Here is a 15,675-nt window from a genome sequence, read left to right as displayed (position 1 = left end):
AAACAGAATGAGCTGATTGTAAATCAGGCTAATTAAATCAGCACCTTGATTTGCAACTAATTATCCTTTACAGTCAATCACAGAAGAATAGTTGACTCTGTTTCCTGGGTGGTGTAAATTAAAACGAAAATACCCTCCAACAGTTGCTTTTTGCTATTCTGATCTTGAACTGCGGCCAAGGACCGGCGGCTGTTCCCACCAGGTAAGGAAGGGCCCTCTGTGCCCATATCAAATCTGCAGCGTCAAAGCCACTGGGTGTTCAGACCCCTTCGGACAAGAGATTCATCAGGGGTTGCGCCTTCTACATCAGCAACCTCTCTGTTACAGTTTTCAATTGCCGATTATGGCACCGCAGCACGGTAAGTTCATCAGTTTTCTGTAGGTTGTCAGGACAGCTGTAGCACTAGTAGTTTCTGTTTGTATCAGAAGCTTATATCTGAGTCAGGGCTCAACTTACAATGAAAAAGAAATAACCTGGACTCGCTTATCAGGTTGTTACACTCTGTTCTTCCAAGTTGCTATGAATAATAGGTGGTGTGCCACAGCACAGCACGCCTCGACAGCTGGACACGGTCACCGTGCCATTGGCTCTGTGGCTGGTTTGTGGTTTTTGGTATAATTAACTTTTAGCTGCCCTGCTCATTGAACAGAACAGCTCATGGATCTGCCTGTGAAAGGATATCCATCCTACCTAAAAGCAAGTCCATAGATGTAGCAGCAGGATGTTTTGCAGTGGTGGTGGTGGTAGCGACTGCTCTGGTTTACCCAGCGAGTATACTCAATTTACGCACATGATGCTCTTCTAGCAGCCTGATAGATTTATCTATTGCTCCAGAATTCAAGCTGTGCTTTTTCCTTCTAGATAGCCCTCAGGGATGTACAGATGGGATGTACAGATAACCCTTTGTAAACCCTTCTGGTGTTCTTGGTGCCCAAGAGACAGAAGGAAATCCAGTGTTTAGCACTAGTACTACAACCAATAGGGGCTCAAAGGAGCAAAGTAACACTCATTTTGTGTTACAGCTTTACAATACAAAAATGTGGGGTTTTTTATTTGAACACTAAAAGCTGATACACTATGTTACTATATACTATAGTAGATTAATTGTACACCTAGAATTTGGAACTGATTTCCCAGCAGATCCCAGTACTGAATGGAGGCCAGACGCTGCACGCACTTTTACAATGATGTTTGTACATTGCAGTATATTTTCTACTCTACTCGCCTATCCCCTACTTAACAGGCTAGCAAATTTGAAAAAAATAAATTCCAGGTCCAACTCTATTTAGGTCCATCTATATTTAATAACAACTGCAGATTCAATCAAAACAATACAAAACAAATTACTAACTTAACGTCAGTGTGAAAAATGCAATCAGTTTTTCTAAAACAAAAACTTCAGGTTATTTTACAATGATGCAAAATCAGAACTTCTCTGGAAAAGCCATCATTTCTTCTTTGATCCTGTTTTCTATGAGTAAGGTGAAATTGCTGTCTGTGTTTTGAAGATTGTAGCTGACAAATATCTGTTTTTTGGTCTTGCTGGCTAAAACACAAAACAGAGTAGTCAGCCATAGTTTGCTCTTGTATAAAAGCGATGATGGTGTTCAAGCAAGCCTTTTAAAAAGCCTTATCATGCAAACTTCTAAGACAACGTTCTCCACTCCTGCCGTGCTGGACCCAGTTATAAAGGAATAGCAGAACAAGTACCTGAGCATTGGCACGTTGGGCAAAAGTATACAGGTCATTGAAATGGGCAGTGTAAGCCTAGTGACTATCAACTAGTTTTTCACCTCATACAAAAAGCCCTTAGTCACTGGAAAGCCTCACAGTGCTTCTAGTGGATTCCGGACGCTACTTAAATACAGCACAGTTTAAGTGAAACCATAGTCTATACTGTACTCTTAGCACTGAAATCTAGTTTATGAGTTGGTAAGTCTATGCGGTAAAAAACACTTACAGAGGGAAAGCACACAAGAAAGTGATTAGGCCCCAGTTAACAAAGTCCTGTTTTATTATGAACCCCTAAAAAGGCCCCCAAAAGTGCGCACCAGTCTTATTTATATGGTGTCCGTGAACACTCCGAGAGGCTGGAGAGCCAGGGTTGAACGTGAGGAAGCCAAGCACAAGTTCCAGGCTACTGTAATGACAAATACCTAGAGAGAGGTGCTATAAAATTAAGAGCTGTCTTCCATGACAGAGCTAATTAACAGTAACAAAAATAATGTCCACTGGGGCAGGAATACTTAATTATCAGAGTAGAACAGATAACACCAAGAAATGTTTTATAAATAAAGTGGAATCCTACTTAGATTTTTACCATAGTAATATAGCAAATTTGTAACTCTCTTTATACATTGCTAAAGCTAAACTTTGTGAAGAATGTAAGCACCATAGATGAAAAATAGGCACTAAATTTAAATTGTGTAAAATAGAAGACAAAAAATGGTATTTGGGTCATGAGATATTCTTGGCAGGGAATGAGCTGGGAGCTGACAATCCCAGGGACAAATTAGACTGTTCTGCTGAATATTCAAAACTATCATCTGAATTTGAAAAATTGAAAATAAAGACACCAGAACTCCTAATATCTCAGTCCTTCCTAAATGGGAAAGTTAACTACAGGAAACCTATATATACATATAGAACGTAGTTAAACAACTCCTTTGAGGCATTTTCATTATGCAAATCAATTTTTTATTATTTTCCATTCTAAAAGGTTACCAGCTTCCTGGCTCAGTAAGTAGAGCTGCTTCTGAAATGCAAGGACTCATTTGCCTTTTCTTGGCACTACAAAGTGCTGATATAATGCAGCATGTTGCTCTGGTTGCAAAAATTAGCACTTGGCACCAGATTTTGTGGTATAAAGCAGCATGTTTTGTAAGCACTAGCGCTTCATCATCATGCCCTAAATGAATGCAACACTAATTCTGAACTAATTAATACCATTATCCTAGCTAACGAAGCTATATCGTAAGCTGCAGTGTCAAAATGCAACTCCTTAATTATGTTTGTGTAAGATCCGATGGAGTCTCTGGGATGCTGTTCCAGTTCCCTGCGAATCCCTTGAGGCTGCCTGGGCTGAGGAGCTCCGCTCCCCGGCTCTAAGCGGCAGCGGGACCTTTTCTGTCCCCACTTCCCTGCGGATTCATTTGGACACGTGGACTCTTGCGGGAAGGGCAGAAGAGGGAAGACCTTACGTCTCCGTGGAAGACCACCTGCAACTTCGGCGTAAAGCAGAAAACCACGGAAGGCAGGGCTTACCTAAAAACTCTCCAGCAAGACTGCTTCCCATGCAGCCTGGCTACTCATCCCTGTCCCGCCGGCCCCTCAAAGCCGGGGAAAAGCTCCCTCGGCAGCCTGTCGTCCGGGACGCGCTGAATGCCGAGAGGCAGCGTAGCAGCGCAGACCTGCTCCCACAACCCCACGGGCAGGGCAAGGCCCAAATCTAAGCTTGCAGAGGAGCCCGGTGGGAGCAGGAGAATAGAGAGAACGAGTGTTAGGTGCCAGTTTGTAGACCGTTTGTGCTGAAAAAGAGGTGGTAGAGGGGTACTGTGCCCAGCTGGGAAAAACTCGCAAGAAGAGGTTGAGGCAGTGCTGAAACTCCTGCTCCAGGGCAGGGAACCTGAAGTTGCAGGAACAAAAGGCAGGTGATGGAATGGGACTGGGAAGTATAAGAAATAAAAATACTTATGTTCAAATGGCATCATATGCTACTTAAGTTAGTGCCTGCAAAGACCACAACAGAAACAGCATAGAAAAACTGGTGACAGCGGGGGGGGGGGGGGGGAGATAATGCTTGCCTGAAGATTACCACATGGCAGGATGGTTAAAAAGGCTACAAGTCAGACTCGGCTGTGAATAGCATCTCTGTTATTACAGCATTTGTGGGAGTAACAAGGATTTAATTTCCCAGAGGAAAACTAAACACCAATAACAGCAAAGCTTGGTATTTCTAGTCAAGGCAGAACACATTTCCTTACCGAGCACTTTGTGAAACAAAGAAGATACAGAGATGCTTAATGATCATCTTGCAGATCCACTGGTTTCAGGAGAATAAACAATTTTGGACTAAGTGACCACAAGCTGACTTAAGTTGCTGGATTGACAAAAGCAAGCCTAAATAGTAAGGTGTAGGATTTCAGAATGAAGATGTATTTCTTTTCTCAAAAGTCAGTTATGCTCAGGTGAAGAGGAAGCACGTAATTATTCAAAGCCAGAAGTGTATGATTGACTTTCTGCTTCCAACCAAAGGTGAAAAAGGTCTACAGGCCTTCCTCAATGCAGTATACCTTAAGCAGGATAGCAGGAGTAAGAATAGTATCTATATAGAATATAAAAGGGGCTGACTAGCAAGGAAATCTGCAACCCAGAGGGTAGATGGCACAGATACAGTGGAACATTGACCAAAAGCCTAGTTGGGCCGCAGCTGGCACAGAAAGCTTAAGACGAAATAATGAAAGACACTTACGGCACACAAACAAAAAGTAAATAGGAAGATGTATTATGCTGAGGATAAAGAGTAACCAATATCCCAGTACCAAGCAACAGTATCAGCTCTCAGTCACACAGTATATGAAATTAGCAATGTAAGTAAGACAGACCTTAAAAAAAAAAAAAAAAAAGCAGCAAAACTGAGACCACTTACTGGGGGGGGAAATCAGGTAACCCAATCAGCCTCTGTCCTAGAACACTGAAAGAACTAATACAAGAAATGGCAAGTTATTACCACCTCTAGCTATGAAGTCTGTAATAAATCTTGTAAGAGTGAAGATAGCAAGCACATCTACTAAAAAAAAGACAGGAGAGGGTGGAAATCACCGAGACAACTTAGAGCTGCTAGCTGGACTCCAATGTTACACAGAAACGTAGAGCAAGATGCTGAAGAAATGAGTAATGAGGAGACCCAAGGGAAAGTGGAGTAAACTGTTACACTTTATCCAAAATAAACCCTCTCTGACTACATTTTTACTAACTGACATCTTAAGGATAATGCACTGATTAGACATAAAGAAATCGTGTTATACAGTAGCCCATAGAATTATTACTTAAAGTGGAAATGATTGAACCCAGTATGCAGAGAAATAGCTGCCACCAGGGGAGACTACAACAGTGGTTATTAAAAGATAAGTTATCAGGAAGAGGAAAGGATGCCAGTACTGTTTTTCAAAGATCAGTCTTGTGAGCAACCCTTTTTTACGTACGCATTAGTGGTCATAGAGAAGAAGTAGGTGTAGACTTGTGAAACTGCCTGACAATACAAACTCAGGACATATTGCCCGTAACGAAGATCAGCACAGAGATCATTAAGAAGAATTACGTGGTCTTTCCAACTGCAACAACAAGAGTAAGATGAGATTGAGCAGCGCAGCGTCTTGCACTTAAAACCTGCTAACAAGTACTTCAGCGGTTCACCCGTTGGAGCTGCATCAGTTACTGGGAGGTGATGACAGGTAACCAGCGTGACGCAGCTGTCAGAGATGCGAGGGTGCTAGGATGCGTTAGGCCAAGTATTTTTTTAGACATTCAGGAGTTTGAAAGTTAGCATTCGGATTCAGAAATCCGGCTACGTCGGCACTGCGCTAGGTATAGCAGGACACTCTTACGCGTGCTGAGAACGGAGACAGCCCGAGAGGTGCCCGTCACACTGCAGGGACGCTCGGATCAAACACTGGCATCTGTGAGATGATCCAGGACTTTCCAGGCCAGAACATCTCAGAACTTGGGGGGGCTAAAAGGTGCCGTGTGTCGTGACGGTTGGCTTCATCTTCGGGCAAAACGCACACGCCTCGCATGACGGCCACCCCGCAGCACGGAATTACGGCAGCTTTAGAGAGAGGAGGTCACTGGAAGGCCCGGGCCGGACCCGCGTGTCCTCACGGCGCCCACGGAAGACAACCTCCCGCCCGCCTCCGGCCGCCCCCCCGGCCCGGATCCGCCTCCCCGAGCCCCGGCGGGAGCGCGCAGCCGCCGCCGCGCCCCGCACCTACCCAAGCGCCGGGCCAGGCAGGCGGAGGCGGTGTCCGAGGGATCCCCCAGGAGCGAGGCGGCCACCGGGACGCTGTCCTGCAAGCGGAGCACAGCACAGCGCGGCGCTTAGTCACCGGGAGAACCGGGGCAGAGGCGGCGGCGGCGGCGGCGGCGGCGGGCCCCCCACCGCCCGCCCGTCCCGCCGCCAGGGCCCCGGCAGCGGCGGGGGCTCGGGACGGACGGGACACTCACACGGGGGCTGCACATGGCGACGGCCAGGCTGGCGAGGGCGGGCGCGGCGCCCACCCAGAGGAAGAGCGAGTCCCGCAGCCGCATGGCGTGGAAGTGCACCCGCTGCTCGCCCAGCCGCCCGCTGAAGTCGTGCAGCGCGATGCCGCCCGCCGCCGCTCCCCCGCCGCCCGCCGCCTCCATCAGCTCTTTCTCCCGGCGCGGCCCAGGCCTCGGCGAGCAAGGCCCCGAACCGGCGGACCGCCCCCGCCGCCCGGGGAGGCGGCCCTCCGCCCCGCCCCGCCCCGCTCGGCTCCGGCCGCCCCCGGCGGCGCCGGCCCTGCGCAGCCGCCGCTGCCGGGGTGGGTGCAGCCTTCCTCCGTGCGTACCCCTGCGGGAGCACACGCACGGCTCCCCCTCGCCCCCCCCCACCTCCGCCGGTGAATGCACCCCCTCTCCCCGGGGCACACACGCAGCCCCCGCCGCCCACCCCCTCCGTGCACCGGCACGCACCCCGGGCGGTGCACGGTGTGTGTGTGTCCCCCCTTCCCCGCGGACACCCGCTGCCCCCTCCGCAGGGGACCGGGATTAGGGCGGAGGCAGCCGCAGGGATGGAGAAAGCCCGCTAGATGGCAAGTGAACCGCTGCGGATGGCAAGTGAACCGCTGCGGATGGCGAGTGAACCGCACGGCCGGTAAACCGGGGGTTCGGGCGGCGCCCGGTGGGTCACCCGGGAGGAGCCCCGGGGTTTCGGACTAAAGGGTTGGCGTGATGCTGTGCAGCCTCGGGAAACCCCCGGGGAAGGGGAAGGTCACGGCGGCATCGGCTTCATTCAGCTCTGGGGGTTCTCAGCCTTACGGGGGTTCTGCAAAGCAAGAGTCGGGGTTTGCAGGGCTCCGGAGAATATGGAACGGTAAATAACTAAAGGCCCTACTTTGGGTACGAATTTTGTGCCCACCACACTTTCACCAGAGCACAGCTAAGCTGGTCATTACTGGAAAGGATTTTCCTTAACTGTGCCGTCTGTCACTGATAAGAATATAAGCGGCACACTGATGGCCGTGGCCCCTTTACAACTGGAAACGTTTGTCTTCACGCCACGGGCAGGGTGCTCATCTCTGCCTAAAGAACGAGCGAGTTAATGATACAGATTGGCTTTTTAATCAGTATTTTGTCTGCCTCCAATTTCATGCATACTTCTAGAAATCAAAATTTTCATTTCCAAATTCTTAAATTTCATTTTCACACTGAAGAAACGGGGTGGGGAAAAAGGAACTATTCATCACTTTTCTTCCCTAAGCCGCTCCGGTTCTTCCGGCATCTGCCAAAAGACAAAATCCTCAGCCCTGCTAATTTATGCCCGTGCTGCCGCATCGACGCTAAATCCCGGGAGGCAGCTAAGCTCGGCTCAGCTGCCATACCCCGACATCCCATGGCACAGGATCAGCTCGGGGAGAGGGGGGGGAACACAGGCCACCTCCTCTGCCCTACATTTGTCACTTGCTGCTCGCTCAAAGCATTATGGGATGTATGGTGGCAGACTCCGGCTATGCCTGTCTGCCGCCTCGCTGCTGCAGCATCAGGCTTGTGCTGGTCCCCAGCTCTCCCCCGTCCCCCCCGCTCCGTAGCCGGTCCCAACGCTTTGCCTCCGCGTGGGTTGGCCTCCCGCAAGGTGTGTATGTGCAGAGGCTGGGGCTTGAAAATCAGCCTTTCCCTGTCCCAACAGCCTATTGCAAACTGACACTTAGCCTGTGGCAACTGCAGAGCTCAGGCAGGCAAATAGGTGACAAAAGCCACCTTGGAAGGGGGTGAGTGCTGGCTGCGTGCACCAAACGCTTCCCTCTGCACCACGTTCGGCTCTGCTCCTTGTGGCTGTGGGTTTGCTCGGTGTTCAGGGGCTAAGGCTGCCAGCTGCTAAACCAGCAAAAACTATTGCAGGCCAGGAACATTGCAGGAATGAAAATCTAGGCACCTGATAAAACATCTGCCGGGAGCCACCCAGGTGGTGGTGAGATTCCTGTGATTAGACACCTGCAGGTGATAGAGGTGGTTTGCCCCAGGCTGGCTTGATCAGGGGAGAGAAGCAGGCAATTTTAGGGCACAGTTCATCTGAGTTGCTTTAGATCTCTCTTTTGAGTGAGAACCATGCTCCCCTGACTGATTTCCATTGACTCCAAGAGAGTTTACACAGCTTTGCAGACAGATTTATTCATGTAGGCAAATCCTTCTTCAAGTGTTCAGAGCCAGTTTCTCTGCTATGCAGGGACAGAGTTGGCTTCTGCAGTGGAGTCCCATTGAAGGATCTGCTCTAACAAAGTTCCAGCCCAGCGTGTCTTTTCCCACCAAGTAGGAGTTTGGGCCTCCTTGCATGCTGAGCGTATGCTTAGGTGATCTGCTGGATCGAGGCAAGAGTCTCCCATTTTCTTCCCTGGTCTTAACCACACCAAGTACAAGTTTCTTTTATTGCTTCCAAGGCTGTCTACAGGTTTCCTCCTCGCTAGGGGAACTGCCCCTATTTCATCATGCTCTGACCTGTTCATTTTCTCATCTGGAGTCTTCTCCAAAGTGCTTGTAACTTTCCTTGGGATCCTAAGCCCTGCAGACCTCTGAAGGTAAGTCAGAGAGTTCCTTGCACATAAGCAGTTCTATGTATTTAACTCTTCTCTGTGAAATGTAGCTGCCGTCTGCAGATCATGCTAAATCCTTGTTTAAGCTCAGAAGAGGAAAAACATGCACCTAGCAAGAAAAATGCTGGGTAAGCATTTTTATTTGCGATGCAGGTGTGAAGAGTGAGCAGAGCTGTGCAGAACCAGACCATCAAGTGTGAAATGAATTTCCTAATTACAACACTGCAAGGCCATCAGAGCCCCTGCAAAATGGGAGGGGAAAGTGCTCCAGCAGCATATGGACCCTCTTGCGTTTCCTTTCACGAGCTCATCTTTTTTCTGTGGCCGTGAAAACAGCGCCCATTAGTCTGTCTTATTTGTCAGGTACAAGGCTAGAATGAGCATAAACCGCAGTGAGACACCGGATAGCAAACTAATGATAAAGCAAAGATACTGTAGCAAAAGCACTGCATGTGTATAGGGTGCATATATATATATATATATATATATATATATATATTGCTGCTCAGGTGAGATCCAAGCCCCAAGAGATACGGCTTAAAGGTATGTACTTCTATGCTCCTTGTTCTCCAGAAGTTAGGTTGCCCACAAGATTTACTAGATCCTAAACCCTGATTTTTACCACCCATTCTCTCCCCTCCAGTACAGTTTTAAGCCAGGAGTAAATCTGCTTCCTGGTAACTGAGGAGTTAAGAGGAGTTAAGATGTAAAGCACGTAATTATGAACTGGGATGTCACAGAGAGAAGCAAATGTTTTCCAATTCCAAAATGCATTCTGCGCTTTTGCTCCTGCATGAATAGAGTGTGAATCTGACCCGTGAGAAAGCAGTTGACCATTAGTGTGTGTCAGTGAACCCTCTGTTGATGCCTCAGGACATGCCAGTTTTCTTGATTTGTTGTCCTTTTGCAGAGGAGTAAATGACTGCTTAAAAAAGCCAAATGAAGCCTCCCAGCCGCTGCGGTGAGGCTTTGTGATACCAGGCTGCTGCAACAGTAGCTGTGCTGCAGTCCCAGACTTTTGGGGGCCCGCTTTGTGTTGAGACTTGGAGACTCATCGTATGTAAACTTCCCTCAGTGGCCCTGGTGGCTGAAGGGGTCGTTTTCTCTCTCTATGCCATCAGGGCACCCGAGGAGCTGAAAAAATACTTCCTTTTTTTTGTCATTGTTGGATCGTTTTTCTCAGCTGGATCAGTCCTCTGATCTAGCTTGTTGTGCCACTGCTCCAATACTTGTGCTGGCACCATGGAGGGCAGCATCAGGCAAGCATGGGCAAGCAAGGACGGGAGAAGTGTCTCTGCTTACACTGTACAGTCACCATGACTGCAATTCTGTGGCCATCTAAACCAATTTTAGGTGGGGCTGCCCCAGTCCTGCTTTCTAGTGCTTATCTGATATGATGATGGGTCAGTTTGGGGAACCAAACTGGTCAAAAACTATTCCTGGGATGGGAATGTTTGTTTAGCTGTGATAGGAAACTGCTCCTGAAACCTCTAACCATGGCCAGCGCCCTCTTAACCTGAGGGCAGCTCAAAACACTTTGTCAAGTGTTGATCAGCCTGACATGGTCCCAGAAAACAGACAGGAAGAGAATGCAGCATGGAACTTTTGAAAGAGTTGCAGAAAATGGGGGAATCAGACTGGTGAACTTGTATGAAAATCACAGTTTAAGAAATCTACAAGGGGACTGCACCAAATTCATGCTATGAATCTCATGATCCAAAGCCATATCAAGGCCAGCACCACCACCCCCCAAAAAAAACCCAGCCCATGTCTGAAAAAGCATCCATAAGCAAATGCAAAATGTAGATGTGTAAGCAATTCCACATCTCCAATAGCTGCCATGACAGTGTTAGCAGAACTGCTCTAGTAACTCCTCAGTGCCAGTATCCTCAATAGATCTCTTGATACCAAGGCAGGCATTGCTCTGAGGAAATCCAGTTCCTGATTTCCAAAAGACTTAAGGTACCATCTTTTTCCCTTGAGGAAAACCCTCTTCTTTTTTGTGGGGTTTCCCTGCCCCAGTGGGATGAGGCTGGGGATGCACATGGCATGGTGATTCTCTGATGGGCAGCTTGTCGTGATCCACTGCACAGTGTGTTGGACTAGAAATCGGGGCTGTTAGGTTTTGTGCCCAACTGGCACGGTGACTTTGTGCAAATCCCTTCTACTCTGCTTTATTTCACTCCTCTGCAGACTGGAAGAGTACAATAAGCCTTGCCTGTGTCCCTGCAGCTGAATGAAACTCTGTGTAACACACAGCTTGTAAGGACCTTTGTGAGCCCAGACTAAATTTCTGCTGTTATCAAATGAGCTATTTTTCTTTTATTGTTACATGAGTCATTTGAGGAACTTGTCTTAGATCTATCAGAGCATTTGAGACATGTGGGTTCATAGCTGCTGGACAGGAGGCACTAACGTGGAGTGACTCATCGCTCCCCTCAGGGACAAGAAGAGGTTTACGCAGTCGACCGGTAATCATATTTTATATGCGGATAGACCGCTTCGCGGTGGAGAATCCCGAAGCAGCTTACGAACACTGACTCTGGTGCAGAAAAGCCAGCAGGGAGATCTGCAGGTACAGTGGGCTATTACATACCTGTGACCTGACAGGGAAGGAAACAGGCGTGAAAGCCTAATGGAACTGAGCTTCTGAAAGGCTGAGAAGGGAAGAAAAAAAATGAGATGATAGTATTGAAAAAATGTTTTCTGTTCTATTGCTCAATTCAGTGCCTAGATCCCACATGATATACACACACCTGACGGATCCTGCTATTTTTCCATCCTTGGGTCACCTAGCGGGCCGCAAGGCTGGGGTACGTAACACACTCAGGGTATGTCGTGTGCTTGAACCAGAGGGCATGCCAGTCTGCTACTGACTTGAGGGCTGACTTGTCTGCTCAGGTTCCAAAGAGTTATGTTCTTAGCCATGGAAATCACTGATTCAACGTGCAGTGCTGGCAGCCACGTAAACAAAGGTTTGACCAAGATTCAGGTTGCTCTGGGAGGGGAATGAAATTCCTTTTTTTGAAAGATGGTTTGCTATTGTCATGGTTATGGGACTTGCTGCACTTCTGGTCTCTTCCCCATCCAGCTGGGTACTTTCCCTTTGCTGATGCCAGAATTTCCATGAATCTTCTTTTCCTCCTTAGACCGGGACTTGGACTTAATATATTGTCTGTTACAGAGTCCCTTAGTCTGCAGGTCTGACTGGTCATGCCTGCACACCGCTTCTCCCTTTCTCAAGCATGCCAGCAAGCGCCTGCCTCTCAGTTTGGTTGTCCAAACAGCCACTCTATTTCATTACTTTTTAAAGTAATGCCATGGCCTTTTAATTTTTTCATTTGCAAGCAAAACTAGCAGGACAAAATCAGCTTTGATTATTTTGCTTCCTCCTCCCTGGACAAGGAGCGAAGCTAACAGGCCTGGCATTGTCCCTTAGCAGCCCTCGAGTGTTCGCTCAGAGGGGGCTTAGCTCAAGCCAGTCTTTTCTCTTGGCTTTTCCTTCCTGCTCTGTTGAATACAGTGGTTTAGCAGAAAGAGTAAACATCCCAAACAGTAGCTTAGGACCTGTACATTACCAGAGAGCACCCCAGCATTGCCTGATCCATTAAAGATATGGCTGTCCAGGCCAGGCTCTCCAAGTTCATAGTACAGCTCTTGAACAGCATGATTTAGATCAGGGATGTATTTGGTTTCCTAGCAGAAGTATGTCAAGCAGCTACTGCTGCCGCCTAATCAGTGTATCTATCTGACGTTATTGATGATTACACAGAACATAACTTTCACAAACATCACTTCAGTGATCTGCCTCCAACCTCCAGAGTTAAAAAAATTTAAAATAATACTTAGCACTAGTATCCAAAGATGGGTGTGTTGCCTATTTGCATGACAACAGAACAGACAGAATATTTATGCTGTCAGAACATACTACACTAGGAAAACCTTATCAGTTCTTCTACTGTATTTTCAAAGTCAAGTAGTGTCCCAACAGGCTTAAGCTGGGTCTTTGAAAAGTCTGTGTCCTGCCCTTGAACAGCAACTGAAAAATATCTTTGCCTGCTGTCTCTCAGAAAGCGTGAGAAACCATCTCCCTTTTCTGCTTGGTGTTTGAAAAAGCTGGTGCCGGGTGCTGTTGCTGCTGTTGTTAAGAGTCCTGGGATGGATGGTGGCCTTCCCCAGGATGAAAGGCTTGCGTATGCATGAAGTCCCATAAAGGGATATTTGTTGTGTGTTTCTCGTGAGGCAAACACAAATCAGGTGAAAATTATCCCTAAATCCTGTAGAGCGCCAAAAATGGGAAAACAGGAGAGAGAGAAGGACAAAGGAATTCGTTGCATTTGGGAGCGATACCTTTCTTTAATAGATTCAGGGTCTGAGCCAGCCTCTACAGAAATCCATTGAAAAAACACCTGCTGGCTCCTGTGAGCTGAAGATAAAGCTTGTAATGATGAACTTCGCTTAGCAGTTGTCCAAAATGCTGCAGTTCGGGCTCCCGCGTTACTGCTGGATGGCATGCTCGCGGACCTGCACCCCCACCCGTGCGAAGGCGAGGAGGCTTCAGGCTGTAAAACCCGTGCGGCTCTGCCAGCACAGACCGACCGCCCACCTGCAGGCGCCTGCCTCCCACCCTGCGCACCCCGAGTGACAACGCCAGCGCCGGCACAGCACCCCTGTGTCACCGCACCCCGGTTCTGCCACCTTTCCCCCATCGCTGCGACCCCAGCGGCAGGGATTCCTTAACCTACAAGGGGAAGGAAGGGCTGGAAACAAGCGTTTTCATCTCTGCCGCCGGTTCTAGCTCGGGGAGGATGCTTCCAGCTTTAATAAACCAGATGATCAAAGCCTTTGTGTGAATCCTGCCGTCAGGAGAGAGGTTGTGCCGCCGTACTGACAGCACACCCGAGCCCTGCTCAGCTCCCCCAAACCCCGCTTTTCTCAGCTGCAAGCTCTGGGCACCCACACCTTCTCCCTCCAGCCCAAGGCGGGAGGGCAACCGATGCCGGGGAGAGAGAATGCTTTCCAAACAGTCATTTTCTTTCCCAGCAAGCCAGAGATTTAATATACATATGAGTGATCTGGGGCCGTGTTATTTTTCAGCCTTCAAAATTGTATTTATTTTCTTTCCACTCTTCTGAAAGATGCGTATCAGAGGCACCTGAGAGCAGCCAAAGCAGCCGCCTGATAAGATCTTTACAATTCATTTGCACAACCATGCCTTTTGCAAAGGAAAAAAAGAAAGTGTTAACGAGTTGACAAGCACGCTCTTCCTTGCAGCGAGCAGCGCTGCCAGCCGCAATATTACTGCAGGGAGGAGAGAGCAGGGTGGTGGCAGAAGACCTTGAAAAAAATGCTTTGTTCAATCCGGTTACAAAGACTCCTGCTTCCTTAACATACCAAATCCTAGCTGGCCGAGCAAGGCAATGGATTCAATAGAAACTCCACTTGGTAACGATGCAGGGCAGCGCGTTGCTATCGGGGTTTCAAGGATGAGTCCTTGGGGTGGAAAGAAATAATGTTTAACCAAGAAGGATCAAAGCAAAAAAAAAGGAGTGTTTGCTAGGCGCGTGGCTTCTGTATAGAGCGGTTCCGGATTCTGACCTGACGGCCGCAGATGATGGTCCAACAGTGGTTTTACCCTCTGACACTGCCATTTGCAACCAGATCCTCAAACGATGCAAATTTGCCCGATCTCAGTTCAGCCTGAACACGCACACACACACACACACACAAAATCCTGCTTAGGAAAGAAAGGACCAAGACCAGATTTCAAGAATAACTCAGACGAGCAAGTGAGTATTTTCTTTCATGCCTTGCTCTTTTGCATTTACTGAATTTGTTCCACATGAATGTAGAAACAGCTGCATCAGCACCAGCACTGAGGCTGGAGCCTTATTAATATTTATGCCTGGCGAGCAGAGCACACAGGAATCAAAATGCCTTCCTGTCATTGGTTCAGGGACCCCAGCATCCGTACAGCATCTTGCCATGTTTGGTGGCCAGGCAAGCAGATTTATTAGAAAGCGGATCAATTTCTCATCAGCACTCTCACCCGATCGCGGGAAAACTGCCCTTCGCCTCCTACCTGCTCTTTACTTCTCGTCGTTCAATAATTTCCCAATTAGGGGAACCATTTTTCATCTCTCTTTTGCACTTCTGTGGTTTATATTCTCATCTATTAAATACGGTTGGAGACATTATTAGATGCTTGAATTATTATTATTTGCTTATATAAGGGTGTGCCCATAAGCCTTAGTATGAATGAGATGAAACAAGAAATAATGCTGTGACAGACCCAGCATGTGCTTTGGGGGGGGGAACGGACAGACACCGAGTTCACGACCCATGGTGCTATGCACATGAAAGGTGTCGCGGGGTGCCGGTGTGACCCTCAGAGCCTCCTCTGGGACTTCTTACTGCCGTAATTTTTTGCTGACAAGGTGCGGCAGTGAGAGCCCTTAATCTGAGGCTGGGGGTTTCCTTTCCGAGAGGGCCGAGCGGGGTTCTGGCCGACAGCCTTGCTCCAGCTTTTGTTTCATGAGAGCAATCCTTAGCTTGTCTAATAACGAGTAACAGGTGAGCAGGCAAGTGCTCTCAGGAAAACTGAAACATCCACATATTTTTAACTATTTGATAGAAACAGTGGCTTGTAGCAGCAGTAAAAAGAAAAAAATAATCCCGTGATTTGGTTGAAACCGCTTGTGGGGAGGATGCATAGCAGCCCCAGATGGCTGCACCAGCAGCCCCCAGCTTCACCCCTGCTGAGGCCGGGGACACCCCAAGATGGGCAGCACCGGGGGGGTCGTGGGGCAGCAGTGGCAGCACCGGAGGGTGCCCCTGCTCCGCTGGGGT

General features: G+C 48.4%; 1 protein-coding gene and 1 long non-coding RNA gene across 2 annotated transcripts; one reads left to right on the top strand and one right to left on the bottom strand.

Annotated features, from left to right (window-relative positions):
- Positions 1-1,285: 1,285 nt before the first annotated feature.
- On the bottom strand, positions 1,286-6,479 carry PSMG4 (proteasome assembly chaperone 4). The gene is made up of 3 exons (XM_030042129.2): positions 6,224-6,479; positions 5,992-6,067; positions 1,286-1,547 (listed from the first exon to the last, which is right to left on the bottom strand). The coding sequence occupies exons 1-3, from the start codon at positions 6,401-6,403 to the stop codon at positions 1,426-1,428; spliced, it is 378 nt and encodes a 125-aa protein (XP_029897989.1). The 5' UTR covers positions 6,404-6,479; the 3' UTR covers positions 1,286-1,425.
- Positions 6,480-8,469: 1,990 nt separating this feature from the next.
- LOC115353168 lies at positions 8,470-15,023 on the top strand. Its single transcript, XR_003927466.2, has 2 exons — positions 8,470-8,811; positions 13,190-15,023. It is a non-coding gene; the product is annotated as an uncharacterized LOC115353168 (long non-coding RNA).
- Positions 15,024-15,675: the final 652 nt, after the last annotated feature.

The sequence above is a fragment of the Aquila chrysaetos genome, chromosome 18 (genome assembly GCF_900496995.4).
Source record: "Aquila chrysaetos chrysaetos chromosome 18, bAquChr1.4, whole genome shotgun sequence".
Lineage (NCBI taxonomy): Eukaryota > Metazoa > Chordata > Aves > Accipitriformes > Accipitridae > Aquila > Aquila chrysaetos.
The sequence above is the reverse complement of the archived record's forward strand: the minus strand, read 5'-3'. Positions and strand labels throughout refer to the sequence as shown.

Bases quoted from the DNA above. Each gene is read 5' to 3' on its own strand.
- PSMG4 (XM_030042129.2), bottom strand. From the start codon at position 6,403: ATGGAGGCGGCGGGCGGCGGGGGAGCGGCGGCGGGCGGCATCGCGCTG. The intron at 6,068-6,223 runs GTGAGTGTCCCG...CTCCGCTTGCAG, and splicing joins TCGCCATGTGCAGCCCCCGT to GACAGCGTCCCGGTGGCCGC. The intron at 1,548-5,991 runs GTAGGTGCGGGG...TTTGTGTTTTAG, and splicing joins CTGCCTGGCCCGGCGCTTGG to CCAGCAAGACCAAAAAACAG.